This window comes from Salvelinus namaycush, unplaced genomic scaffold (genome assembly GCF_016432855.1).
Source record: "Salvelinus namaycush isolate Seneca unplaced genomic scaffold, SaNama_1.0 Scaffold529, whole genome shotgun sequence".
Lineage (NCBI taxonomy): Eukaryota > Metazoa > Chordata > Actinopteri > Salmoniformes > Salmonidae > Salvelinus > Salvelinus namaycush.
The window spans coordinates 139,685-167,526 of NW_024061230.1; the positions used below are offsets into that span (position 1 = coordinate 139,685).

Genomic DNA, 27,842 nt, shown 5'->3' on the forward strand with positions numbered 1-27,842 from the left:
CTAAATGCAGATGTACAGTAGTATGGTAGGGTGTTTAAAATGCTCACTCATTAAATATATTCACTAATCAACACATGCTTCTCTTATATTATGAAATAAATGAAAAATCTACTTTTTGTCTCAAAATAAAATAAAAATTTCCATTGACTGTGTTACCCTCCTCACCCAGCAGACAGAGATGTGCCGGTTTCAGTCAATGCTACCAGTGTGACGTATAATCTAATGGACGGGACGCTTCTACAACAACGGCGAGTTATCCACCTCCGTAGCTTTTAGCCAACATAGCCGAAAACATTGCAGCTCTTTACACGTTTTCGGGGTATATTAGCCACAGTGTTTTAAACACACTTGTCGTATCTACTAGTTAGTTACCCAATTTAATGTAATATGTACGTTGTTGTTAGCTAACTGGCTGAGTAAATTAGCAGTAGTGCTAGTCTAGTCACTAATGCTAACTAGCTATTTAGCTAACATCCCAACCATGAGCTCAGTAAACGACTCCTCACCTTCTAAAGATGGGATCTGCTGGACGGAGAAAGAAACTCTGGGGCTGAACATTGTCGTGAAAGAGGAGAAGGAAGAAGAGGATGTCACAGTAAAAAAAGAAGTAAAGGGCGAGGCTGTTACAGTGAAAGAAGAAGAGTTAGAAGTTAAATTGACAGAAGGTGAAGAAGCGTTCAGAGTGGAAGAGGATGTTACAGTAAAAGAAGAGGGGGAGGTAAAAGAAGAGGTGGGGGAGATGACTGTCACAGTGAAAGAAGAGGAAGACATTTTTGGAATGAAGGAAGTGGGGGAGATTACTGTCACATTGGAAGAAGAAGAAGAGGAGGAGACAGGAGATCTGATTAACAGCAGTGAGTAATATCTTAATAACAGGGGTACAAACTCTGCAGTTGTTGAACGATGTGTGATTTTAAAGGGGCATTCTACTGAAGTTCTACACTTTAATAGTTCTGTGCTGTGGGAATTGTTAAAACTACAAAGAGACAGGGGCGGCCAACAAAACGTTAACATTTGTAAACATCTGAATATCTCTTTCTGTAGTGCTTTGCTTGACATCACATAAAAGCAAAAATCAACTCATGTCTGACTTCAAATGATGAAGAGGACAGAATCAAGACAAGGAAGGATAATTTTGATCTAGATAAAATGTATTAAAAAATAATTACCACATGTTATTTAAAATCCTTTAATGGTATTTTGACGCACCCGTGCATCAATCTTACAGAAACCATTGATTTCAAAGCTTAGCAACACATACAACTCTATGCACAAGGACTAGTTTTAGTTCCCTACCGACCCCTGAGGAGCCTCCACTGGAAGACTCATCTGTTGGGTTGGTAGCATGTGGAAAGAGGCTGTCCAAGACACATCTGTTGGGTTGGTAGCATGTGGAAAGAGGCTGTCCAAGACACATCTGTTGGGTTGGTAGCATGTGGAAAGAGGCTGTCCAAGACACATCTGTTGGGTTGGTAGCATGTGGAAAGAGGCTGTCCAAGACACATCTGTTGGGTTGGTAGCATGTGGAAAGAGGCTGTCCAAGACACATCTGTTGGGTTGGTAGCATGTGGAAAGAGGCTGTCCAAGACACATCTGTTGGGTTGGTAGCATGTGGAAAGAGGCTGTCCAAGACACATCTGTTGGGTTGGTAGCATGTGGAAAGAGGCTGTCCAAGACACATCTGTTGGGTTGGTAGCATGTGGAAAGAGGCTGTCCAAGACACATCTGTTGGGTTGGTAGCATGTGGAAAGAGGCTGTCCAAGACACATCTGTTGGGTTGGTAGCATGTGGAAAGAGGCTGTCCAAGACACATCTGTTGGGTTGGTAGCATGTGGAAAGAGGCTGTTCAAGACACATCTGTTGGGTTGGTAGCATGTGGAAAGAGGCTGTCCAAGACACATCTGTTGGGTTGGTAGCATGTGGAAAGAGGCTGTCCAAGACACATCTGTTGGGTTGGTAGTATGTGGAAAGAGGCTGTTGAGAGCAGTCCATGTTATGGACTTAGACCTCACAGGTGGGGGTTATTGCTATGTGACAATATAAATAATAAAATGCTTGAAGTCAGTCATGACAAATAAAGGGATATTCTGTTTCCATTCAATGTTATACACAATAAGCAGTTATATATTAATTCTATATACTTTAAATACATTCTATTCAACATTATATTCAACAACAACCAAAATATATACAAATAAATGTTTTTTTCTGATATCAAAGTGGCTCTAACCAGTTGTTAGTTCTATTTCTGAGGTTAAGAGACAAAAACACTGGTTGTTCATTCTTTTGGCATAGTTTCTAGCCAATCATACTGGTTGTTCATTCTATAGTTTCTAGCCAATCACACTTGTTGTTCATTCTATAGTTTCTAGCCAATCACACTTGTTGTTCATTCTATAGTTTCTAGCCAATCACACTGGTTGTTCATTCTATAGTTTCTAGCCAATCACACTGGTTGTTCATTCTATAGTTTCTAGCCAATCACACTGGTTGTTCATTCTATAGTTTCTAGCCAATCACACTGGTTGTTCATTCTATAGTTTCTAGCCAATCACACTGGTTGTTCATTCTATAGTTTCTAGCCAATCACACTGGTTGTTCATTCTATAGTTTCTAGCCAATCATACTGGTTGTTCATTCTATAGTTTCTAGCCAATCATACTGGTTGTTCATTCTATAGTTTCTAGCCAATCACACTGGTTGTTCATTCTATAGTTTCTAGCCAATCATACTGGTTGTTCATTCTATAGTTTCTAGCCAATCATACTGGTTGTTCATTCTATAGTTTCTAGCCAATCACACTGGTTGTTCATTCTATAGTTTCTAGCCAATCACACTGGTTGTTCATTCAAAAAAGAAATGGTTGCTATGCAGGCTGGCGAACATTCTTCTCCCTTGCTAGCTAGCCAACTAAAGCTAATAGTCACATCAACCTCTGCAGCTGGAATGAAACTAAACAAACTAGATGTATTGTATTAGTTAGACTGTTTTTCTATTGATATTTATTTTGTGTAATATAATAATATATTCCTAATAGTGGTGATGCTTGATTTCACCAGACTGGTTTAGAAAATTTTGTCTCAGCCGGTCACGTTCGTTCCCTACGGCAGGGCGGAGGTCACGTTTCAAAATGTCAACATTGTTTCTGTAGTGGCTTCAAACGACGTCCCAATATTCTAATTAGCCACTTCCTTTAGACCTTTACAAGGAGTGTTTCAACATGTTTCCATGACAACACGTCTCCATGTGTCCAAGAAAATGTCTAAGATATATTTTATTGGTTGAACAAAATCACATTTTTTATACTTAAAGGTTTGTCTCGCAGTTAAAGAAAGCAATGTATCCTGGTAAACACAGACCGGTCCAAGATGATAATGATGGGAAACACAGACCGGTCCCAGTTGATAACGATGGTAAACACAGACCGGTCCCAGTTGGTAATGATGGTAAACACAGACCGGTCCCAGTTGATAACGATGGTAAACACAGACCGGTCCCAGTTGATAATGATGGTAAACACAGACCGGTCCCAGTTGATAATGATGGTAAACACAGACCGGTCCCAGTTGATAACGATGGTAAACACAGACCGGTCCCAGTTGATAACGATGGTAAACACAGACCGGTCCCAGTTGATAATGATGGTAAACACAGACCGGTCCCAGTTGATAATGATGGTAAACACAGACCGGTCCCGGTTGATAATGATGGTAAACACAGACCGGTCCCAGTTGATAATGATGGTAAACACAGACCGGTCCCAGTTGGTAATGATGGTAAACACAGACCGGTCCAAGTTGATAATGATGGTAAACACAGACCGGTCCCAGTTGATAATGATGGTAACACAGACCGGTCCCAGTTGATAATGATGGTAAACACAGACCGGTCCCAGTTGGTAATGATGGTAAACACAGACCGGTCCCAGTTGATAATGATGGTAAACACAGACCGGTCCCAGTTGGTAATGATGGTAAACACAGACCGGTCCCAGTTGGTAATGATGGTAAACACAGACCGGTCCCAGTTGGTAATGATGGTAAACACAGACCGGTCCCAGTTGGTAATGATGGTAAACACAGACCGGTCCCAGTTGATAATGATGGTAAACATAGACCGGTCCCAGTTGATAATGATGGTAAACACAGACCGGTCCCGGTTGATAATGATGGTAACACAGACCGGTCCAAGTTGATAACGATGGTAAACACAGACCGGTCCCAGTTGGTAACGATGGTAAACACAGACCGGTCCCAGTTGATAATGATGGTAAACACAGACCGGTCCCAGTTGGTAACGATGGTAAACACAGACCGGTCCCAGTTGGTAACGATGGTAAACACAGACCGGTCCCGGTTGGTAACGATGGTAAACACAGACCGGTCCCAGTTGGTAATGATGGTAAACACAGACCGGTCCCAGTTGGTAATGATGGTAAACACAGACCGGTCCCAGTTGGTAATGATGGTAAACACAGACCGGTCCCAGTTGATAATGATGGTAAACATAGACCGGTCCCAGTTGATAATGATGGTAAACACAGACCGGTCCCGGTTGATAATGATGGTAACACAGACCGGTCCAAGTTGATAACGATGGTAAACACAGACCGGTCCCAGTTGGTAACGATGGTAAACACAGACCGGTCCCAGTTGATAATGATGGTAAACACAGACCGGTCCCAGTTGATAATGATGGTAAACACAGACCGGTCCCAGTTGGTAACGATGGTAAACACAGACCGGTCCCAGTTGGTAACGATGGTAAACACAGACCGGTCCCGGTTGGTAACGATGGTAAACACAGACCGGTCCCGGTTGATAACGATGGTAAACACAGACCGGTCCCGGTTGATAATGATGGTAAACACAGACCGGTCCCGGTTGATAATGATGGTAAACACAGACCGGTCCCGGTTGATAATGATGGTAAACACAGACCGGTCCCAGTTGATAATGATGGTAAACACAGACCGGTCCCAGTTGATAATGATGGTAAACACAGACCGGTCCCAGTTGGTAACGATGGTAAACACAGACCGGTCCCAGTTGATAATGATGGTAAACACAGACCGGTCCCAGTTGATACTGATGGTAAACACAGACCGGTCCCGGTTGATAATGATGGTAAACACAGACCGGTCCCGGTTGATACTGATGGTAAACACAGACCGGTCCCGGTTGATAATGATGGTAAACACAGACCGGTCCCAGTTGATACTGATGGTAAACACAGACCGGTCCCAGTTGATACTGATGGTAAACACAGACCGGTCCCGGTTGATACTGATGGTAAACACAGACCGGTCCCAGTTGATAATGATGGTAAACACAGACCGGTCCCAGTTGATAATGATGGTAAACACAGACCGGTCCCAGTTGATAATGATGGTAAACACAGACCGGTCCCAGTTGATAATGATGGTAAACACAGACCGGTCCCAGTTGATAATGATGGTAACACAGACCGGTCCCAGTTGATAATGATGGTAATGATGGTAAACACAGACCGGTCCCAGTTGGTAATGATGGTAAACACAGACCGGTCCCAGTTGATAATGATGGTAAACACAGACCGGTCCCAGTTGATAATGATGGTAAACACAGACCGGTCCCAGTTGATAATGATGGTAAACACAGACCGGTCCCAGTTGATAATGATGGTAAACACAGACCGGTCCCAGTTGATAATGATGGTAAACACAGACCGGTCCCAGTTGATAATGATGGTAAACACAGACCGGTCCCAGTTGATAATGATGGTAAACACAGACCGGTCCCAGTTGATAATGATGGTAACACAGACCGGTCCCAGTTGATAATGATGGTAATGATGGTAAACACAGACCGGTCCCAGTTGGTAATGATGGTAAACACAGACCGGTCCCAGTTGATAATGATGGTAAACACAGACCGGTCCCAGTTGATAATGATGGTAAACACAGACCGGTCCCAGTTGATAATGATGGTAAACACAGACCGGTCCCGGGTTGATAATAATGGTAAACACAGACCGGTCCCGGTTGATAATGATGGTAAACACAGATCGGTCCCAGTTGATAATGATGGTAAACACAGACCGGTCCCAGTTGATAATGATGGTAAACACAGACCGGTCCCGGTTGATAATGATGGTAAACACAGATCGGTCCCAGTTGATAATGATGGTAAACACAGACCGGTCCCGGTTGATAATGATGGTAAACACAGACCGGTCCCAGTTGATAATGATGGTAAACACAGACCGGTCCCGGTTGATAATGATGGTAAACACAGATCGGTCCCAGTTGATAATGATGGTAAACACAGACCGGTCCCAGTTGATAATGTAGGAGCGGCAGTTAGCCTAGTGGTTAGAGTGTTGGGTCAATAACCGAAAGGTTGCTAGATCGAATCCCCGAGCTGACAAGGTAAAAATCTGTCGTTCTGCTCCTGAACAAGGCAGTTAACCCACTGTTCCTAGGCCGTCATTGTAAATCAGAATTTGTTCTTAACTGACTTAAAAAATAAAGGTTAAATAAATTAAAAAATATATATTGATTGTAAACAGACCGGTCCAAGTTGATATTGATAGTGAAACAGGTTCCAATTTATATTGATGGTAACCACTTAGGTACCATTCTAGCCCCATTTTAACTTAGCCCTTTATGTACCATTCTAGCCCCATCTTAACCCCTTATGTACCATTCTAGCCCCATCTTAACCCCTTATATACCATTCTAGCCCCATCTTAACCCCTTATATACCATTCTAGCCCCATCTTAACCCCTTATATACCATTCTAGCCCCATCTTAACCTCTTATGTACCAATCTAGCCCCTTCTTAACCCTGTATGTACCATTTCTAGTAGCAAACCAACAATTAGCCACTAGGTGTCATTATAGTAATTAAAGAGATTACACATAAATATATCAACATGTTCCATACATTGCTGTTTAATAATGAGTCACCAAAATAAGTTCTAAACATATTTTATTTTACATACAAAATGTGTAACAATTGCCGAGGTTGGAGAGGCAAATAGCAAGATTTTTACAAATCGCCTCTTTTGTAAACCAAATGCTAGGCTGTAAGCAAGGGGTAATAATGTCTAAATGAGTCTTTCTAGTGGACAATAGTTTATAAATGGCCTGGCTGGGCTGTGGGACAGTGGAGATTAGTTTATAAATGGCCTGGCTGGGCTGTGGGACAGTGGAGATTAGTTTATAAATGGCCTGGCTGGGCTGTGGGACAGTGGAGATTAGTTTATAAATGGCCTGGCTGGGCTGTGGGACAGTGGAGATTAGTTTATGAATTTCCTGGCTGGGTTGTGGGACAGTGGATGTGTAGGAATGATTCAAATGGAACTGTTAACCTCACTAGGGTAGGGGGCAGCATTTGGAATTTTGGATGAAAAGCGTGCCCAAAGTAAACTGCCTGCTACTCAGGCCCAGAAGCTAGGATATGCATATAATTGGTAGATTTGGATAGAAAACACTCTAAAGTTTCCAAAACTGTTAAAATAATGTAGGTGAGTATAACAGCGAAAACCTGAGGAAAATCCATCCAGGAAGTGCTATTATTTTGAAATGGCTGTTTTTCCATTGAAAGCCTATCCACCATACAAAGACTTATGACCCAGTTCACAATCCCTATGGCTTCCACTACATGTGGCCAGTCTTTAGGCATTGTTTCAGGCTTTTACTCTGAAAAATGAGGGAGAAACACCACTTTCAATGAGAGGACAGTGGAAATTTCCAGACATGAGTTCCTTTTCTATTGACGAAGCTATTGTCCGGTTGAAATATGATCGATTATTTATGACAAAAACAACCTGAGGATTGATTATAAACATCGTTTGACATGTTTCTATGAACTTTTATGGTACTTTTGAGATTTTTCGTCTGCCTGCTGTGACCGCGCTTTGTTCCAATGGATTACTGAAAACGCACCAACAAAACTGAGGTTTTTTAATATAAAGAGGGACTTTATCGAACAAAACAAACATTTATTGTGTAACATGGAGTCTTGGGAGTGCAACCATATGAAGATCATCAAAGGTAAGTGATAAATTCTATCGCTATTTCTGACTTTTGTTACTTGGTTGGTTACTGTTTGTAATGATTTGTCTGCTGGGCTCTGTTCTCAGTTAATCGCATGGTTTGCTTTCGCCGTAAGGTCTTTTTGAAATCTGCCACCGTGGTTGGATTAAGATGGGGCTAGAATGGTACATAAAGGGCTAAGTTAAAATGGGGCTAGAGTGGTACATAAGTGGTTAACTTCTTATGGCTGGGATCCCGTTAATGGGATCGATATGACAACAGCCAGTGAAAGTGCAGGGCGCCAAATTCAAAACAACAGAAATCTCATAATTCAAATTCCTCAGACATACAAGTATTTTATACCATTTTAAAGATAAACTTGTTGTTAATCCCACCACAGTGTCCGATTTCAAAAAGGCTTTACGACGAAAGCACAACATATCATTATGTTAGGTCAGCACCTATTCACAGAAAAACGCAACCATTTTTCCAGCCAAAGAGAGGAGTCACAAAAAGCAGAAAGAGAAAATGAATCACTTACCTTTGATGATCTTCATCAGATGACACTCATAGGACTTCATGTTAACAATACATGTATGTTTGGTTCGATAAAGTTCATATTTATATCCAAAATCTCAGTTTACATTGGCGTGTTATGTAAAGTCATGTTTTGCCTCCAAAACATACGGTGATTTTGCAGAGAGCCACATCAATTTACAGAAATACTCATAATAAACATTGATAAAAGATGTTACTACGAAGTATTATACATGGAACTTTAGATAAACCTCTCCTTAATGCAACCGCTGTGTCAGATTTCAAAAAAACTTTACGGAAAAAGCACACCATGCAATAATCTGAGTACAGCGCTCAGAGCCCAAACAAGCCATGAAGATGTCCGCCATGTTGTGGAGTCAACAGATGTCAGAATAGCATTATAAATAGTCACTTACCTTTGATGATCTTCATCAGAATGCACTCCCAGGAATCCCAGTTCCACAATAAATGTTTGATATGTTCCATAAAGTCCATCAATAATGTCCTTTTTGTTTGCGCGTTCAGTACACAATCCAAACTCACGACGTGCGGGCAAGTCCATGCGAAAGTTCAGACGAAAAGTCATATTACATTTCGTAGAAACATGTCAAACGAAGTATAGAATCAATCTTTAGGATGTATTTAACATAAATCTTCAATAATGTTCCAACCGGAGAATTCCTTTGTCTTCAGAAATGCAATGTAACGCAAGCTAACTCTCACGTGAATGCGCGTCAGCTCATGGCACTCTGCCAGAGCCCTGACTCAAAGAGCCCTCATTCCCCCCTCCTTCACAGTATAAGCATCAATCAAGGTTCTAAAGACTGTTGACATCTAGTGGAAGCCTTAGGAAGTGCAATATGACCAATATCTCACTGTATATTCGATAGGCGATGAGTTGAAAACCTACAAACCTCAGATTTCCCACTTCCTATTTGGATTTTTTTCTCAGGTTTTTGCCTGCCATATGAGTTCTGTTATACTCACAGACATCATTCAAATAGTTTTAGAAAACTTCAGAGTGTTTTCTATCCAAATATACTAATAATATGCATATACAGTGGGGCAAAAAAGTATTTAGTCAGCCACCAATTGTGCAAGTTTCTCCCACATAATTTGCAAATAAATTCATTAAAAATCCTACAATGTGATTTTCTGGATTTTCTTTTCTCATTTTGTCTGTCATAGTTGAAGTGTACCTATGATGACAATTACAGGCCTCTCTCATCTTTTTAAGTGGGAGAACTTGCACAATTGGTGGCTGACTAAATACTTTTTTGCCCCACTGTATTAGCAACTGGGCCTGAGTAGCAGGCAGTTTACTCTGGGCACCTTATTCATCCAAGCTACTCAATACTGCCCCCAGCCATAAGAAGTTAACAAGAAGTTAATCTGATGTATAACACTTGTATGTTTTATGAATTTTTATAATGAGTATTTCTGTTTTTGAATTTGGCGCTCTGCAATTTCACTGGATGTTGGCCAGGTGACACCCCCTAGAGAGGTTAACAGGCATTACCCGGGATTAACGTGAATAACTAACAGCTATCAACCAATCAGCATTCAGGGTCCAAATGTTGTGTTTCATAATGAGGGCTCTAGTCTGGATTAACCCTCATAGGAAAACAGTTTTATAATGGAGGTTTCATTCAGGTCTCTCTGTTTAACTAAATACTCTGTTTAACTAAATACTCCTTTTGTCTTTGGCAGGAGAGAGACCAGACTCTCAATCTGACAGCAGAAAGAGTCCTTCAGGGGAACCAGACACTGAGATGCCCAAGCCAGCGATGCGACACCACTGCTCCCAGTGTAACATGAGTTTTAAGTGGTTATGGAAGCTGAAAGAGCATGAAAGGAAACACACAGGAGAAAAGCCCTTCCAATGCTCCCAGTGTGGAAATAAATTCTCACGAGCACATGACCTGAAATCACATGAGAGGACACACACAGGGGAAAAACCACACAATTGCTCACAGTGTGGAAAGCTTTTTTCCCATTTAGGGAACCTGAACAAACATATGAGAATACACTCTGGAGAGAAGCCTTACCCCTGTTCCCATTGTGGAAAGAATTTTAGGTCTTCAGATAACCTGAAAGCGCATGAAAGGACACACACAGGGGAGAAACCTTACCATTGCTCTCTTTGTGGAAAGGATTTTACCAAGTTGAGGAACCTAAAAGAGCATGAGAGGAAACACACAGGTGAAAAGCCTTACGAATGCTCCCAGTGTGGTAAGAGGTTTTCCCATATAGGGAACCTGAACAAACATAAGAGAATACACTCTGGAGAGAAGCCTTACCCCTGTTCCCATTGTGGAAAGAATTTTAGGTCTTCAGATAACCTGAAAGCGCATGAAAGGACACACACAGGGGAGAAACCATACCATTGTGCTCTGTGTGGAAAGGATTTTACCAAGTTAGGGAACCTAAAAGAGCATGAGAGGAAACACACAGGAGAAAAGCCTTACCACTGCTCCCAGTGTGGAGAGAGATTTTCAAGATCACCAAACCTTAAAAAGCATCAGAGGACACACACAGGAGAAAAGCCTTACCACTGCTCCAATTGCGGAAAGATATTTTCAACATCATCGGACCTAAAAAAGCACCAGAGGGGACACACAAGGGAGAAATCTTACCATTGCTCTCAATGTGGAAATAGTTTTTTACGATCACATGACCTAAAATCGCATGAGCTGACACACACAGGAGAAAAACCACATAGTTGCTCCCAGTGTGGAAAGTGTTTTTTGTATTTAGGGAACCTGAACAAACATAAGAAAATACACTCTGGAGAGAAGCCTTACCCCTGTTCCCATTGTGGAAAATTCTTTAGGTCGTTAGATAACATGAAGGAGCATGAGAGGACACACACAGGGGAGAAGCTTTACCATTGCGCCCTGTGTGGAAAGAGATATTCACGATCACATGACCTAAAATTACATAAAAGGAAACACACAGGGGAAGAAAACACACAATTACACACACAGGGGATAAATCACACAATTGGTCCCAGTGAGGAAAGAATTTTACGCAGTTAGAGAACCTCTTCTCATTGTGGAACTATATTTTCCTGGTCACATTACCTAAATTCACATCAAATCAAACCAAGCGATATTTATTCAGCACATTTCAGACATGGAATGGAACACAATGAGCTTCACGGGAAAAAAACGATGAAAACAAAAACTGAAACGTTTACTACACACAACAAACATAAGAGGATAAAAAACTAAAGATTGACTGGTCTTGGTCAGTACCCGTACTGCAACATTCTGTATGTTTTACAGTTGACCAAAGGCTTTCTTGAGTAGACCAGATAGGAGAGCATTACAGTAGTCAAGCCTGCTTGTAATAAAAGCATGGATGAGTCTCTCTGTATCAGCCTAAGAAAGAAAAGGCCGCACCTTGGCAATGTTCCTCAGGTGGTAAAAAGCTATGTTTTGTCACATTCCTAATGTGTGATCCGAAATTGCTGCAGCATTCTCGATGACGACTAGCTTGATTAAGTCTCCATGTGTATCGCAATAGGTCAGGGGTTTATAATCTCCAAATATCCACTATTTCTAATGAGTCCATAATATTTGTGATTTCTTCTTCATTGATGATAGTTTGTAGAGTCTCCTCCATGTGTATCGCAATAGGTCAGGGTTTTATAATCTCCAAATATCCACTATGTCAAATGTGCCCATAATATTTGTGATTTCTTCTTCATTGATGATAGTTTGTAGAGTCTCCTCCATGAATCTCTCACTAGGTCAGGGGTTTTTAGTCTCTAAATTTCCCCTATTTCTAATGAGTCCATAATATTTGTGATCTCCGTAAGGGCACGGTGATGATAGTTTGTAGAGTGATTTCCTTTATGGTCAATTGAGCTACTTAACACTGTGTTATAGTGTCCTACCATAATGATTGGATCGTTTGTTGCATGTAAGTTCAATAAATTGGTATAAATATTTTTTAAGAAGTGTGGATCATCGTGATTTGGACCATATAGATTAATGAGCCAAATCTGTTTTTCCAATCACTTTTTATATTCAAAAGGATCCACCTTCCTTGCGAATAATTCCTGACTGTTTGCACGTTTGGATTGGCATTTTTGTTAATTAATATCATCACACCTTTTGAGTTCCTTTGTCCATGACAGAACATTATTTCACCACCCCATTCCTTTTTTCCACGCAACTTCATCTAAGGATGTAGATTGAGTTTCCTGTAAGTAGTATATGTTATATTCCTTTTCTTTCAGCCGCATAAAGACTGATATTTTCCTATAATCTCTTAAGCCGTTACAATTATAACTGGCTATACTTATTTTAGCCCTTACTGTAACTATATACTATTCTCAGTCAAAATTGACCATAATTAGTGCTTGTAAAATTACTGCCATAAGAGGTATTTTGACGGTCAAAAATAGAGATTTCAAATGTCTGATGTTTAGAATTCAAGAAACAGGTTCGAGCAACATTTGTTTGGTTTTGTATGCCTGTGCCACAGATGTTAGAAAATTGAGTCAAGATATTGCGTGTAGTAGATCTGTGTAGGTTGATGTGTATGATACTGGATGTGATTTAGTGTGTACGATGTCTGGATTAGAGTAAGACTATAATGTGTGATGTCTAAATAAAGAATAACCCATCCAGTTTGCATGGTTGAGTGTCTGTGTGTGTAGCATGGAGTATAGCCTTAATATTCAGGATGATGATTGTAATCTTTGTCGTATCAACATCATTAAACATAATTTTCATAGAAAAACACATCCCAGCATTTCCATAGTAATTGACGTTTCACATGATGATGAAAGAGACCTTGCGTTACTATAGAGACGGATTCACGACAGTACAAATGTATCCCGTACAATATGTTATTATTCCCCAATGTTTCTGTTCTGATATCTTCCCATTGCTTGTTGTAAACATAGATAAACATGTAGACAAAGACAACGGCCCTGTTCTGATATCTTCCCATTGCTTGTTGTAAACATAGGTAATAGACAAACAAAAATCATATTGAATTACAGAAAAGTTCTCGACAATAGAGAGAGACAGAGGGAGAGAAGAGAAGCTATTGGGGAATACTCCACAAGCTACTGGGGAATCCTCCACAAGCTACTGGGGAATCCTCCACAAGCTACTGGGGAATCCTCCACAAGCTACTGGGGAATCCTCCACAAGCTACTGGGGAATCCTCCACAAGCTATTGGGAAATCATCCACAAGCTATTGGGGAATCCTCCACAAGCTACCGAGGAATCCTCCACAAGCTACTGGGGAATCCTCCACAAGCTAAGATTGTGCAAAGGGTGGCTACTTTGAAGAATCTCAAATATAAAATATATTTAGATTTGTATTAACACTTTTTTGCTTATTAAACTCAGAAAAAAAAGAAATGTCCCTTTTTCAGGACCCTGTCTTTCAAAGATAATTTGTAAAAATACAAATTAATTCACAGATCTTCATTGTAAAGGGTTTTAACACTGTTTACCATGCTCAAGAGCACCCTTACCTGACGATCGATAAATGATGTCTCCGTAATCTAGCATTGTTTGTTGATGTAAGTTGAGAAGAGTGTGGGGTTTAGGATTGAGCCTTGGGGTACTCCCTTGGTGACAGGCAGTGGCTGAGACAGCAGGTTTTCTGACTTTATACACTGCACTCTTTGAGAGAGGTAGTTGGAAAACCAGGCCAAAGACCCCTCAGAGACACCAATACTCCTTAGCCGGCCCACAAGAATGGAATGGTCTACCGTATCAAAAGCTTTGGCCAAGCCAATAAAAATAGCAGCACAATAATGCTTAGTGTCAAGGGCAATGGTGACATCATTTAGAACCTTTAAGGTTGTAGTGACACATCCATAACCTGAGAGGAAACCAGATTCCATACCAGAGAGTAACTATAGACATCAAGAAAGCCAGTCAGTTGATTATTGACAAGTTGTTCCAACACTTTTGATAAACAGGGCAAATTAGAAATTAGAAATAGGCCTGTAACAGTTAGGATCAGCTTGATCTCCCCCTTTAAATAAAGGACGCGCCGTAGCGGCCTTCCAAGCAATGGGAACCTCCCCAGAGAGGAGAGACGGGTAAAAAGGTCAGAGACAGGCTTGGTGATGATAGGGGCAGCAACCTTAAAGAAGAAAGGGTCTAAACCATCTGACCCAGATGTTTTTTTTGGGGGGTCAAGTTTCAGGAGCTCCTTTAGCACCTCGAACTCAGTGCCTTAGCCCATACACTGCGCTGTTCCTGCACCATGTGAATCAGCTTTGAACCACCTCCACTGGATCCTACCTGTCTGTCATCTGTGTCCTTACAAGAGCCTGGGAGATGAACACACCGCGCTGAGGAAACCCTCAACATATACAGTCCAACAGGTTAAAAAAAAAGGAAGACACATTTGCTTATTTGGAGTTATTTGTAATGACATTATTTGCCAGAAAAAAAACTATGGAGTGAATATTTTTTTTTAGAAACTGCGTTACTCACTCCAGTCAGCAGACGGCGAAGTGAGTCTTTCAGGTGATGCTTCTCACGTGACGTATAATGTAGTGGACGCACGGGTTTCCACTAGTTACCACAGCCACAATGTCAACATTGGCTATATCGAAAAAATTCATGAAAACAAACATTTGCTTTTTGGTCTTAATTTAGGGTTCGGCATAAGGTTGGCAATGTGGTTAGGATTAAGGTTGAAATCAAATTTTAAGAAGATTGTAGAAATGGGTGGTTGTTTATGATTTTGTGGCTGTGGTAACTAGTGACGACCGACTGCTTTGGACGCTTCTTCAACAACACCGCTCAACCACCGCCGTAGCTTGCTAGCCAACATGAAATACAAACATTGAAGCTCTGTAGACCATGTTTGTGTAGCTACACGAATCTCGGTGATTTAAACACAGTTCTGTTAACGTATCTACTAGTTCATTTAAACGTAATTTGCTTGTTAAATTTGCTAATGTGTTATCGAGCCGAGCACTAGGGTAGTCGCTAATGATAGCTAGCTAGCTAACATCCCCGACACAATGAGCTCACAAAGCTACTCTCCTCCTGCTAATGAAGAGGAGGTCTGCTGGACGGAGAAAGCAGCTCTGGGGATGAACATTGTCATTAAAGAAGAAGAGGAGGATATTACAGTGATAGGAACGGAAGAAGCGTGCCGAATTAAAAAGGAGGTAGAAGAGGGTGTTGCAGTGAAAGGAGGGGAAATACCGTTTGATGTGAAAGAGGAAGAGGGAATAGAGGTTGTCACAGTGGAAGAGGTAGAAGCTTTCAGAATAAAAAAGGAGATCGCTTCCTCTGTCACATTGAAAGAAGAACCTTTCGGAGCGAAGGAGGAGTCAATAACATTGAAAGAAGAGCAACCTTTTGGGGTGAAAGAGGAGGAGGAGACAGAAGATCCGATTAACACTGGTGAGTATTGTCTTAAAAACAGGGGGACAACTATGCAGTTGTTGAACTGGTGTGTGGTTTTAAATTGTAAAAGACTATATATACATGTGTCGGGACACTGAAAAGAGCATAACCAGTAAAAAACATTGATTTAAAGCATCAACTCCAATTTAATCCTGCCATTATAACATTCAATACACCCCACATACATGTCTGGGTGCAATCTTAAACTAGCAAAAAAAATAGATTTTGATCACAGCGTATTAAGACGTGTTTTTGTTGTTTGTTGTTGTTGTCATTATTGGGCTTATTCTAATGAACTCATAAAAAAAAGAGTACTTTTTAAAAAGTGTATTTATTTATTTTCCTTTAGTTTGTATTCAGAGTTCACTTGTCTATTGCTCTCCGACGGAAGGTCCTAGGATGATAAGTGACATGTTTGGAATCAGATGAGGCAGCAAGCTGCACCCTTTGTTTTTACCGGTAGTCAAACTCTTCCCTTTTACAGATCCAAAAACGAGGCAATATTCCGCTTCCTGGCCCTCCCAGGGCTCTACAGTGAAGGAGGACATCAGAAAGGTACAGGAAGTATCTAATGTGACACCCGCGAGTCCCAGACAGTTTGGTGGTGATGACGATTCTATTCACTGCGACAAAGAATGGGACGTGAAAGACAAGGATTGGTTTCCTAGCAACAGGCTGAAGGCGGAGTCAGCTCCAGAGAGCCACACCCCAGAGCAGAGGGGGAGTGGTGTGAGTACATCCCAGCCACAAAGTGTTTCTGGTTCTCAACAGTCCTTCCTTGGTTCCTCGACCTCCTCCTATTAATGCATTGGAGGAGAATATTGATATATTGAATATTGAAATACTGATATGTGAATTTTTGGGGCAAATACAGGTGATTCTGATTGGACTTTCTCCTCCACAACATTTATAGCAGGAGGTCCAGAGAATGAGGAATCAAGGTAGGAGAGTGTTTCCCACCCTAAATTGATTGTTTATTTTTGTGGTTTCCAGGACATGTCTTTCCCTCTCCCAGGGTCCCCAGGTCGTGCCTCTCCCATGGTTGCCTTACTGTGGGGTCTGAAGAGGGTGTCTGTGCGGCTGGTGGACTGCAGGAAAACACCGGGTCTGAGTGGAACTGTGAGAGGAGAAGAAGAGGGAGATTCAGATTCAGGTAAGAACAGTGGATTAGACCACAATCTGCTTCTGTTACAGTTCTGTGGTCAGTGTGTTCACTGTTGTAGAGCAGCTCATTAGTTCTGAAACTACTCCAGAGCTGCTTTTTGCAAAACTAATTGTGCACTGATTGGGGTCATCTCGCTAGTCAGAAGGTGTTTCACCCATGCTGGCTTGTCATCTCGCTAGTCAGAAGGTGTTTCACCCGTGCTGGCTTGTCATCTCATTAGTCAGAAGGTGTTTCACCCGTGCTGGCTTGTCATCTCGCTAGTCAGAAGGTGTTTCACCCGTGCTGGCTTGTCATCTCGCTAGTCAGAAGGTGTTTCACCCGTGCTGGCTTGTCATCTCACTAGTCAGAAGGTGTTTCACCCGTGCTGGCTTGTCATCTCGCTAGTCAGAAGGTGTTTCACCGTGCTGGCTTGTCATCTCGCTAGTCAGAAGGTGTTTCACCCATGCTGGCTTGTCATCTCGCTAGTCAGAAGGAGTTTCACCCGTGCTGGCTTGTCATCTCGCTAGTCAGAAGGTGTTTCACCCGTGCTGGCTTGTCATCTCATTAGTCAGAAGGTGTTTCACCCGTGCTGGCTTGTCATCTCATTAGTCAGAAGGTGTTTCACCCGTGCTGGCTTGTCATCTCATTAGTCAGAAGGTGTTTCACCCGTGCTGGCTTGTCATCTCACTAGTCAGAAGGTGTTTCACCCGTGCTGGCTTGTCATCTCATTAGTCAGAAGGTGTTTCACCCGTGCTGGCTTGTCATCTCGCTAGTCAGAAGGAGTTTCACCCGTGCTGGCTTGTCATCTCGCTAGTCAGAAGGTGTTTCACCCGTGCTGGCTTGTCATCTCGCTAGTCAGAAGGTGTTTCACCCGTGCTGGCTTGTCATCTCGCTAGTCAGAAGGTGTTTCACCCGTGCTGGCTTGTCATCTCGCTAGTCAGAAGGTGTTTCACCCGTGCTGGCTTGTCATCTCGCTAGTCAGAAGGTGTTTCACCCGTGCTGGCTTGTCATCTCGCTAGTCAGAAGGTGTTTCACCCGTGCTGGCTTGTCATCTCGCTAGTCAGAAGGTGTTTCACCCGTGCTGGCTTGTCATCTCGCTAGTCAGAAGGTGTTTCACCCGTGCTGGCTTGTCATCTCACTAGTCAGAAGGTGTTTCACCCGTGCTGGCTTGTCATCTCGCTAGTCAGAAGGTGTTTCACCCGTGCTGGCTTGTCATCTCGCTAGTCAGAAGGTGTTTCACCCGTGCTGGCTTGTCATCTCACTAGTCAGAAGGTGTTTCACCGTGCTGGCTTGTCATCTCGCTAGTCAGAAGGTGTTTCACCCATGCTGGCTTGTCATCTCGCTAGTCAGAAGGAGTTTCACCCGTGCTGGCTTGTCATCTCGCTAGTCAGAAGGAGTTTCACCCGTGCTGGCTTGTCATCTCGCTAGTCAGAAGGAGTTTCACCCGTGCTGGCTTGTCATCTCGCTAGTCAGAAGGTGTTTCACCCGTGCTGGCTTGTCATCTCGCTAGTCAGAAGGAGTTTCACCCGTGCTGGCTTGTCATCTCGCTAGTCAGAAGGTGTTTCACCCGTGCTGGCTTGTCATCTCGCTAGTCAGAAGGTGTTTCACCCGTGCTGGCTTGTCATCTCATTAGTCAGAAGGTGTTTCACCGTGCTGGCTTGTCATCTCGCTAGTCAGAAGGTGTTTCACCCATGCTGGCTTGTCATCTCACTAGTCAGAAGGTGTTTCACCCGTGCTGGCTTGTCATCTCGCTAGTCAGAAGGAGTTTCACCCGTGCTGGCTTGTCATCTCGCTAGTCAGAAGGTGTTTCACCGTGCTGGCTTGTCGTCTCGCTAGTCAGAAGGTGTTTCACCGTGCTGGCTTGTCATCTCACTAGTCAGAAGGTGTTTCACCGTGCTGGCTTGTCATCTCACTAGTCAGAAGGTGTTTACCCGTGCTGGCTTGTCATCTCATTAGTCAGAAGGTGTTTCACCCGTGCTGGCTTGTCATCTCATTAGTCAGAAGGTGTTTCACCCGTGCTGGCTTGTCATCTCATTAGTCAGAAGGTGTTTCACCCGTGCTGGCTTGTCATCTCACTAGTCAGAAGGTGTTTCACCCGTGCTGGCTTGTCATCTCCTAGTCAGAAGGTGTTTCACCCGTGCTGGCTTGTCATCTCGCTAGTCAGAAGGTGTTTCACCCGTGCTGGCTTGTCATCTCGCTAGTCAGAAGGTGTTTCACCCGTGCTGGCTTGTCATCTCGCTAGTCAGAAGGTGTTTCACCCGTGCTGGCTTGTCATCTCGCTAGTCAGAAGGTGTTTCACCCGTGCTGGCTTGTCATCTCGCTAGTCAGAAGGTGTTTCACCCGTGCTGGCTTGTCATCTCATTAGTCAGAAGGTGTTTCACCCGTGCTGGCTTGTCATCTCGCTAGTCAGAAGGTGTTTCACCCGTGCTGGCTTGTCATCTCGCTAGTCAGAAGGTGTTTCACCCGTGCTGGCTTGTCATCTCGCTAGTCAGAAGGTGTTTCACCCGTGCTGGCTTGTCATCTCGCTAGTCAGAAGGTGTTTCACCCGTGCTGGCTTGTCATCTCGCTAGTCAGAAGGTGTTTCACCCGTGCTGGCTTGTCATCTCGCTAGTCAGAAGGTGTTTCACCGTGCTGGCTTGTCATCTCACTAGTCAGAAGGTGTTTCACCGTGCTGGCTTGTCATCTCACTAGTCAGAAGGTGTTTCACCCGTGCTGGCTTGTCATCTCATTAGTCAGAAGGTGTTTCACCCGTGCTGGCTTGTCATCTCATTAGTCAGAAGGTGTTTCACCCGTGCTGGCTTGTCATCTCATTAGTCAGAAGGTGTTTCACCCGTGCTGGCTTGTCATCTCACTAGTCAGAAGGTGTTTCACCCGTGCTGGCTTGTCATCTCACTAGTCAGAAGGTGTTTCACCCGTGCTGGCTTGTCATCTCGCTAGTCAGAAGGTGTTTCACCCGTGCTGGCTTGTCATCTCGCTAGTCAGAAGGTGTTTCACCCGTGCTGGCTTGTCATCTCGCTAGTCAGAAGGTGTTTCACCCGTGCTGGCTTGTCATCTCGCTAGTCAGAAGGTGTTTCACCCGTGCTGGCTTGTCATCTCGCTAGTCAGAAGGTGTTTCACCCGTGCTGGCTTGTCATCTCGCTAGTCAGAAGGTGTTTCACCCGTGCTGGCTTGTCATCTCGCTAGTCAGAAGGTGTTTCACCCGTGCTGGCTTGTCATCTCGCTAGTCAGAAGGTGTTTCACCCGTGCTGGCTTGTCATCTCGCTAGTCAGAAGGTGTTTCACCCGTGCTGGCTTGTCATCTCACTAGTCAGAAGGTGTTTCACCCGTGCTGGCTTGTCATCTCACTAGTCAGAAGGTGTTTCACCCGTGCTGGCTTGTCATCTCACTAGTCAGAAGGTGTTTCACCCGTGCTGGCTTGTCATCTCACTAGTCAGAAGGTGTTTCACCCGTGCTGGCTTGTCATCTCACTAGTCAGAAGGTGTTTCACCCGTGCTGGCTTGTCATCTCACTAGTCAGAAGGTGTTTCACCCGTGCTGGCTTGTCATCTCACTAGTCAGAAGGTGTTTCACCCGTGCTGGCTTGTCATCTCACTAGTCAGAAGGTGTTTCACCCGTGCTGGCTTGTCATCTCATTAGTCAGAAGGTGTTTCACCCGTGCTGGCTTGTCATCTCATTAGTCAGAAGGTGTTTCACCCGTGCTGGCTTGTCATCTCACTAGTCAGAAGGTGTTTCACCCGTGCTGGCTTGTCATCTCACTAGTCAGAAGGTGTTTCACCCGTGCTGGCTTGTCATCTCATTAGTCAGAAGGTGTTTCACCCGTGCTGGCTTGTCATCTCGCTAGTCAGAAGGTGTTTCACCCGTGCTGGCTTGTCATCTCGCTAGTCAGAAGGTGTTTCACCCGTGCTGGCTTGTCATCTCGCTAGTCAGAAGGTGTTTCACCCGTGCTGGCTTGTCATCTCGCTAGTCAGAAGGTGTTTCACCCGTGCTGGCTTGTCATCTCGCTAGTCAGAAGGTGTTTCACCCGTGCTGGCTTGTCATCTCGCTAGTCAGAAGGTGTTTCACCCGTGCTGGCTTGTCATCTCGCTAGTCAGAAGGTGTTTCACCCGTGCTGGCTTGTCATCTCACTAGTCAGAAGGTGTTTCACCCGTGCTGGCTTGTCATCTCACTAGTCAGAAGGTGTTTCACCCGTGCTGGCTTGTCATCTCACTAGTCAGAAGGTGTTTCACCCGTGCTGGCTTGTCATCTCACTAGTCAGAAGGTGTTTCACCCGTGCTGGCTTGTCATCTCACTAGTCAGAAGGTGTTTCACCCGTGCTGGCTTGTCATCTCACTAGTCAGAAGGTGTTTCACCCGTGCTGGCTTGTCATCTCACTAGTCAGAAGGTGTTTCACCCGTGCTGGCTTGTCATCTCACTAGTCAGAAGGTGTTTCACCCGTGCTGGCTTGTCATCTCACTAGTCAGAAGGTGTTTCACCCGTGCTGGCTTGTCATCTCACTAGTCAGAAGGTGTTTCACCGTGCTGGCTTGTCATCTCACTAGTCAGAAGGTGTTTCACCCGTGCTGGCTTGTCATCTCACTAGTCAGAAGGAGTTTCACCCGTGCTGGCTTGTCATCTCGCTAGTCAGAAGGTGTTTCACCCGTGCTGGCTTGTCATCTCATTAGTCAGAAGGTGTTTCACCCGTGCTGGCTTGTCATCTCGCTAGTCAGAAGGTGTTTCACCCGTGCTGGCTTGTCATCTCGCTAGTCAGAAGGTGTTTCACCCGTGCTGGCTTGTCATCTCGCTAGTCAGAAGGTGTTTCACCCGTGCTGGCTTGTCATCTCGCTAGTCAGAAGGTGTTTCACCCGTGCTGGCTTGTCATCTCGCTAGTCAGAAGGTGTTTCACCCGTGCTGGCTTGTCATCTCGCTAGTCAGAAGGTGTTTCACCCGTGCTGGCTTGTCATCTCGCTAGTCAGAAGGTGTTTCACCCGTGCTGGCTTGTCATCTCGCTAGTCAGAAGGTGTTTCACCCGTGCTGGCTTGTCATCTCACTAGTCAGAAGGTGTTTCACCGTGCTGGCTTGTCATCTCGCTAGTCAGAAGGTGTTTCACCCATGCTGGCTTGTCATCTCGCTAGTCAGAAGGTGTTTTACCCATGCTGGCTTGTCATCTCGCTAGTCAGAAGGTGTTTCACCCGTGCTGGCTTGTCATCTCATTAGTCAGAAGGTGTTTCACCCGTGCTGGCTTGTCATCTCATTAGTCAGAAGGTGTTTCACCCGTGCTGGCTTGTCATCTCATTAGTCAGAAGGTGTTTCACCCGTGCTGGCTTGTCATCTCACTAGTCAGAAGGTGTTTCACCCGTGCTGGCTTGTCATCTCATTAGTCAGAAGGTGTTTCACCCGTGCTGGCTTGTCATCTCGCTAGTCAGAAGGTGTTTCACCCGTGCTGGCTTGTCATCTCGCTAGTCAGAAGGTGTTTCACCCGTGCTGGCTTGTCATCTCGCTAGTCAGAAGGTGTTTCACCCGTGCTGGCTTGTCATCTCGCTAGTCAGAAGGTGTTTCACCCGTGCTGGCTTGTCATCTCGCTAGTCAGAAGGTGTTTCACCCGTGCTGGCTTGTCATCTCGCTAGTCAGAAGGTGTTTCACCCGTGCTGGCTTGTCATCTCGCTAGTCAGAAGGTGTTTCACCCGTGCTGGCTTGTCATCTCGCTAGTCAGAAGGTGTTTCACCCGTGCTGGCTTGTCATCTCACTAGTCAGAAGGTGTTTCACCCGTGCTGGCTTGTCATCTCACTAGTCAGAAGGTGTTTCACCCGTGCTGGCTTGTCATCTCACTAGTCAGAAGGTGTTTCACCGTGCTGGCTTGTCATCTCACTAGTCAGAAGGTGTTTCACCCGTGCTGGCTTGTCATCTCACTAGTCAGAAGGTGTTTCACCCGTGCTGGCTTGTCATCTCACTAGTCAGAAGGTGTTTCACCCGTGCTGGCTTGTCATCTCACTAGTCAGAAGGTGTTTCACCCGTGCTGGCTTGTCATCTCATAGTCAGAAGGTGTTTCACCGTGCTGGCTTGTCATCTCACTAGTCAGAAGGTGTTTCACCCGTGCTGGCTTGTCATCTCACTAGTCAGAAGGTTTCACCCGTGCTGGCTTGTCATCTCGCTAGTCAGAAGGTGTTTCACCCGTGCTGGCTTGTCATCTCGCTAGTCAGAAGGTGTTTCACCCGTGCTGGCTTGTCATCTCGCTAGTCAGAAGGTGTTTCACCCGTGCTGGCTTGTCATCTCGCTAGTCAGAAGGTGTTTCACCCGTGCTGGCTTGTCATCTCGCTAGTCAGAAGGTGTTTCACCCGTGCTGGCTTGTCATCTCGCTAGTCAGAAGGTGTTTCACCCGTGCTGGCTTGTCATCTCGCTAGTCAGAAGGTGTTTCACCCGTGCTGGCTTGTCATCTCGCTAGTCAGAAGGTGTTTCACCCGTGCTGGCTTGTCATCTCGCTAGTCAGAAGGTGTTTCACCCGTGCTGGCTTGTCATCTCGCTAGTCAGAAGGTGTTTCACCCGTGCTGGCTTGTCATCTCACTAGTCAGAAGGTGTTTCACCGTGCTGGCTTGTCATCTCGCTAGTCAGAAGGTGTTTCACCCATGCTGGCTTGTCATCTCGCTAGTCAGAAGGTGTTTCACCCATGCTGGCTTGTCATCTCGCTAGTCAGAAGGAGTTTCACCCGTGCTGGCTTGTCATCTCGCTAGTCAGAAGGAGTTTCACCCGTGCTGGCTTGTCATCTCGCTAGTCAGAAGGGGTTTCACCCGTGCTGGCTTGTCATCTCGCTAGTCAGAAGGTGTTTCACCCGTGCTGGCTTGTCATCTCGCTAGTCAGAAGGTGTTTCCCCCGTGCTGGCTTGTCATCTCGCTAGTCAGAAGGTGTTTCACCCGTGCTGGCTTGTCATCTCGCTAGTCAGAAGGTGTTTCACCCGTGCTGGCTTGTCATCTCATTAGTCAGAAGGTGTTTCACCGTGCTGGCTTGTCATCTCGCTAGTCGGAAGGTGTTTCACCCATGCTGGCTTGTCATCTCACTAGTCAGAAGGTGTTTCACCCGTGCTGGCTTGTCATCTCGCTAGTCAGAAGGTGTTTCACCCGTGCTGGCTTGTCATCTCGCTAGTCAGAAGGTGTTTCACCCGTGCTGGCTTGTCATCTCGCTAGTCAGAAGGTGTTTCACCCGTGCTGGCTTGTCATCTCGCTAGTCAGAAGGTGTTTTCACCCGTGCTGGCTTGTCATCTCGCTAGTCAGAAGGTGTTTCACCCGTGCTGGCTTGTCATCTCACTAGTCAGAAGGTGTTTCACCCGTGCTGGCTTGTCATCTCACTAGTCAGAAGGTGTTTCACCCGTGCTGGCTTGTCATCTCACTAGTCAGAAGGTGTTTCACCCGTGCTGGCTTGTCATCTCACTAGTCAGAAGGTGTTTCACCCGTGCTGGCTTGTCATCTCACTAGTCAGAAGGTGTTTCACCCGTGCTGGCTTGTCATCTCACTAGTCAGAAGGTGTTTCACCCGTGCTGGCTTGTCATCTCACTAGTCAGAAGGTGTTTCACCCGTGCTGGCTTGTCATCTCACTAGTCAGAAGGTGTTTCACCCGTGCTGGCTTGTCATCTCACTAGTCAGAAGGTGTTTCACCCGTGCTGGCTTGTCATCTCACTAGTCAGAAGGTGTTTCACCCGTGCTGGCTTGTCATCTCACTAGTCAGAAGGTGTTTCACCCGTGCTGGCTTGTCATCTCGCTAGTCAGAAGGTGTTTCACCCGTGCTGGCTTGTCATCTCACTAGTCAGAAGGTGTTTCACCCGTGCTGGCTTGTCATCTCAGCTAGTCAGAAGGTGTTTCACCCGTGCTGGCTTGTCATCTCGCTAGTCAGAAGGTGTTTCACCCGTGCTGGCTTGTCATCTCGCTAGTCAGAAGGTGTTTCACCCGTGCTGGCTTGTCATCTCGCTAGTCAGAAGGTGTTTCACCCGTGCTGGCTTGTCATCTCGCTAGTCAGAAGGTGTTTCACCCGTGCTGGCTTGTCATCTCGCTAGTCAGAAGGTGTTTCACCCGTGCTGGCTTGTCATCTCGCTAGTCAGAAGGTGTTTCACCCGTGCTGGCTTGTCATCTCGCTAGTCAGAAGGTGTTTCACCCGTGCTGGCTTGTCATCTCGCTAGTCAGAAGGTGTTTCACCCGTGCTGGCTTGTCATCTCGCTAGTCAGAAGGTGTTTCACCCGTGCTGGCTTGTCATCTCGCTAGTCAGAAGGTGTTTCACCCGTGCTGGCTTGTCATCTCGCTAGTCAGAAGGTGTTTCACCCGTGCTGGCTTGTCATCTCGCTAGTCAGAAGGTGTTTCACCCATGCTGGCTTGTCATCTCGCTAGTCAGAAGGTGTTTCACCCGTGCTGGCTTGTCATCTCGCTAGTCAGAAGGTGTTTCACCCGTGCTGGCTTGTCATCTCGCTAGTCAGAAGGTGTTTCACCCGTGCTGGCTTGTCATCTCGCTAGTCAGAAGGTGTTTCACCCGTGCTGGCTTGTCATCTCGCTAGTCAGAAGGTGTTTTCACCCGTGCTGGCTTGTCATCTCGCTAGTCAGAAGGTGTTTCACCCGTGCTGGCTTGTCATCTCGCTAGTCAGAAGGTGTTTCACCGTGCTGGCTTGTCATCTCGCTAGTCAGAAGGTGTTTCACCCGTGCTGGCTTGTCATCTCGCTAGTCAGAAGGTGTTTCACCCGTGCTGGCTTGTCATCTCACTAGTCAGAAGGAGTTTCACCCATGCTGGCTTGTCATCTCACTAGTCAGAAGGTGTTTCACCCGTGCTGGCTTGTCATCTCACTAGTCAGAAGGTGTTTCACCTGTGCTGGCTTGTCATCTCACTAGTCAGAAGGTGTTTCACCGTGCTGGCTTGTCATCTCGCTAGTCAGAAGGTGTTTCACCGTGCTGGCTTGTCATCTCGCTAGTCAGAAGGTGTTTCACCGTGCTGGCTTGTCATCTCACTAGTCAGAAGGTGTTTCACCCGTGCTGGCTTGTCATCTTACTAGTCAGAAGGTGTTTCACCCGTGCTGGCTTGTCATCTCACTAGTCAGAAGGTGTTTCACCCGTGCTGGCTTGTCATCTCGCTAGTCAGAAGGTGTTTCACCATGCTGGCTTGTCATCTCACTAGTCAGGTGTTTCACCCGTGCTGGCTTGTCATCTCACTAGTCAGAAGGTGTTTCACCCGTGCTGGCTTGTCATCGCACTAGTCAGAAGGCGTTTCACCCGTGCTGGCTTGTCATCTCACTAGTCAGAAGGCGTTTCACCCATGCTGGCTTGTCATCTCACTAGTCAGAAGGAGTTTCACCCATGCTGGCTTGTCATCTCACTAGTCAGAAGGTGTTTCACCGTGCTGGCTTGTCATCTCGCTAGTCAGAAGGTGTTTCACCCATGCTGGCTTGTCATCTCGCTAGTCAGAAGTTGTTTCACCCGTGCTGGCTTGTCATCTCGCTAGTCAGAAGGTGTTTCACCCGTGCTGGCTTGTCATCTCACTAGTCAGAAGGTGTTTCACCGTGCTGGCTTGTCATCTCGCTAGTCAGAAGGTGTTTCACCGTGCTGGCTTGTCATCTCGCTAGTCAGAAGTTGTTTCACCCGTGCTGGCTTGTCATCTCGCTAGTCAGAAGTTGTTTCACCCGTGCTGGCTTGTCATCTCACTAGTCAGAAGGTGTTTCACCCGGGCTGGCTTGTCATCTCGCTAGTCAGAAGGTGTTTCACCGTGCTGGCTTGTCATCTCACTAGTCAGAAGGTGTTTCACCGTGCTGGCTTGTCATCTCACTAGTCAGAAGGTGTTTCACCGTGCTGGCTTGTCATCTCGCTAGTCAGAAGGCGTTTCACCCGTGCTGGCTTGTCATCTCACTAGTCAGAAGGTGTTTCACCCGTGCTGGCTTGTCATCTCACTAGTCAGAAGGTGTTTCACCCGTGCTGGCTTGTCATCTCACTAGTCAGAAGGTGTTTCACCCGTGCTGGCTTGTCATCTCATTAGTCAGAAGGTGTTTCACCCGTGCTGGCTTGTCATCTCATTAGTCAGAAGGGTGTTTTCCCCCGTGCTGGCTTGTCATCTCGCTAGTCAGAAGGTGTTTCACCCGTGCTGGCTTGTCATCTCGCTAGTCAGAAGGTGTTTCACCCGTGCTGGCTTGTCATCTCGCTAGTCAGAAGGTGTTTCACCCGTGCTGGCTTGTCATCTCGCTAGTCAGAAGGTGTTTCACCCGTGCTGGCTTGTCATCTCGCTAGTCAGAAGGTGTTTCACCATGCTGGCTTGTCATCTCGCTAGTCAGAAGGTGTTTCACCCGTGCTGGCTTGTCATCTCGCTAGTCAGAAGGTGTTTCACCCATGCTGGCTTGTCATCTCGCTAGTCAGAAGGTGTTTCACCGTGCTGGCTTGTCATCTCGCTAGTCAGAAGGAGTTTCACCCGTGCTGGCTTGTCATCTCACTAGTCAGAAGGTGTTTCACCCGTGCTGGCTTGTCATCTCGCTAGTCAGAAGGTGTTTCACCCATGCTGGCTTGTCATCTCGCTAGTCAGAAGGTGTTTCAACCGTGGGCTTGTCATCTCGCTAGTCAGAAGGTTTTCACCGTGCTGGCTTGTCATCTCGCTAGTCAGAAGGTGTTTCACCCATGCTGGCTTGTCATCTCGCCTAGTCAGAAGGTGTTCACCGTGCTGGCTTGTCATCTCACTAGTCAGAAGGTGTTCACCCGTGCTGGCTTTTCATCTCACTAGTCAGAGGTGTTTCACCCGTGCTGGCTGTTCATCTC

The 27,842-nt window shown here is 45.4% G+C and overlaps 1 protein-coding gene across 1 annotated transcript; it reads left to right on the forward strand.

Moving 5' to 3' along the window:
• The first annotated feature begins 270 nt into the window (after positions 1-270).
• On the forward strand, positions 271-13,185 carry LOC120041763 (zinc finger protein 883-like). The gene is made up of 2 exons (XM_038986625.1): positions 271-854; positions 10,269-13,185. The coding sequence occupies exons 1-2, from the start codon at positions 449-451 to the stop codon at positions 11,594-11,596; spliced, it is 1,734 nt and encodes a 577-aa protein (XP_038842553.1). The 5' UTR covers positions 271-448; the 3' UTR covers positions 11,597-13,185.
• Positions 13,186-27,842: the final 14,657 nt, after the last annotated feature.

Excerpts from the sequence above, each read along its gene's own strand:
- LOC120041763 (XM_038986625.1), top strand. The coding sequence starts at position 449 with ATGCTAACTAGCTATTTAGCTAACATCCCAACCATGAGCTCAGTAAAC. Across the intron at positions 855-10,268 it reads AGGAGATCTGATTAACAGCA|GAGAGAGACCAGACTCTCAA; the intron begins GTGAGTAATATC and ends TGTCTTTGGCAG.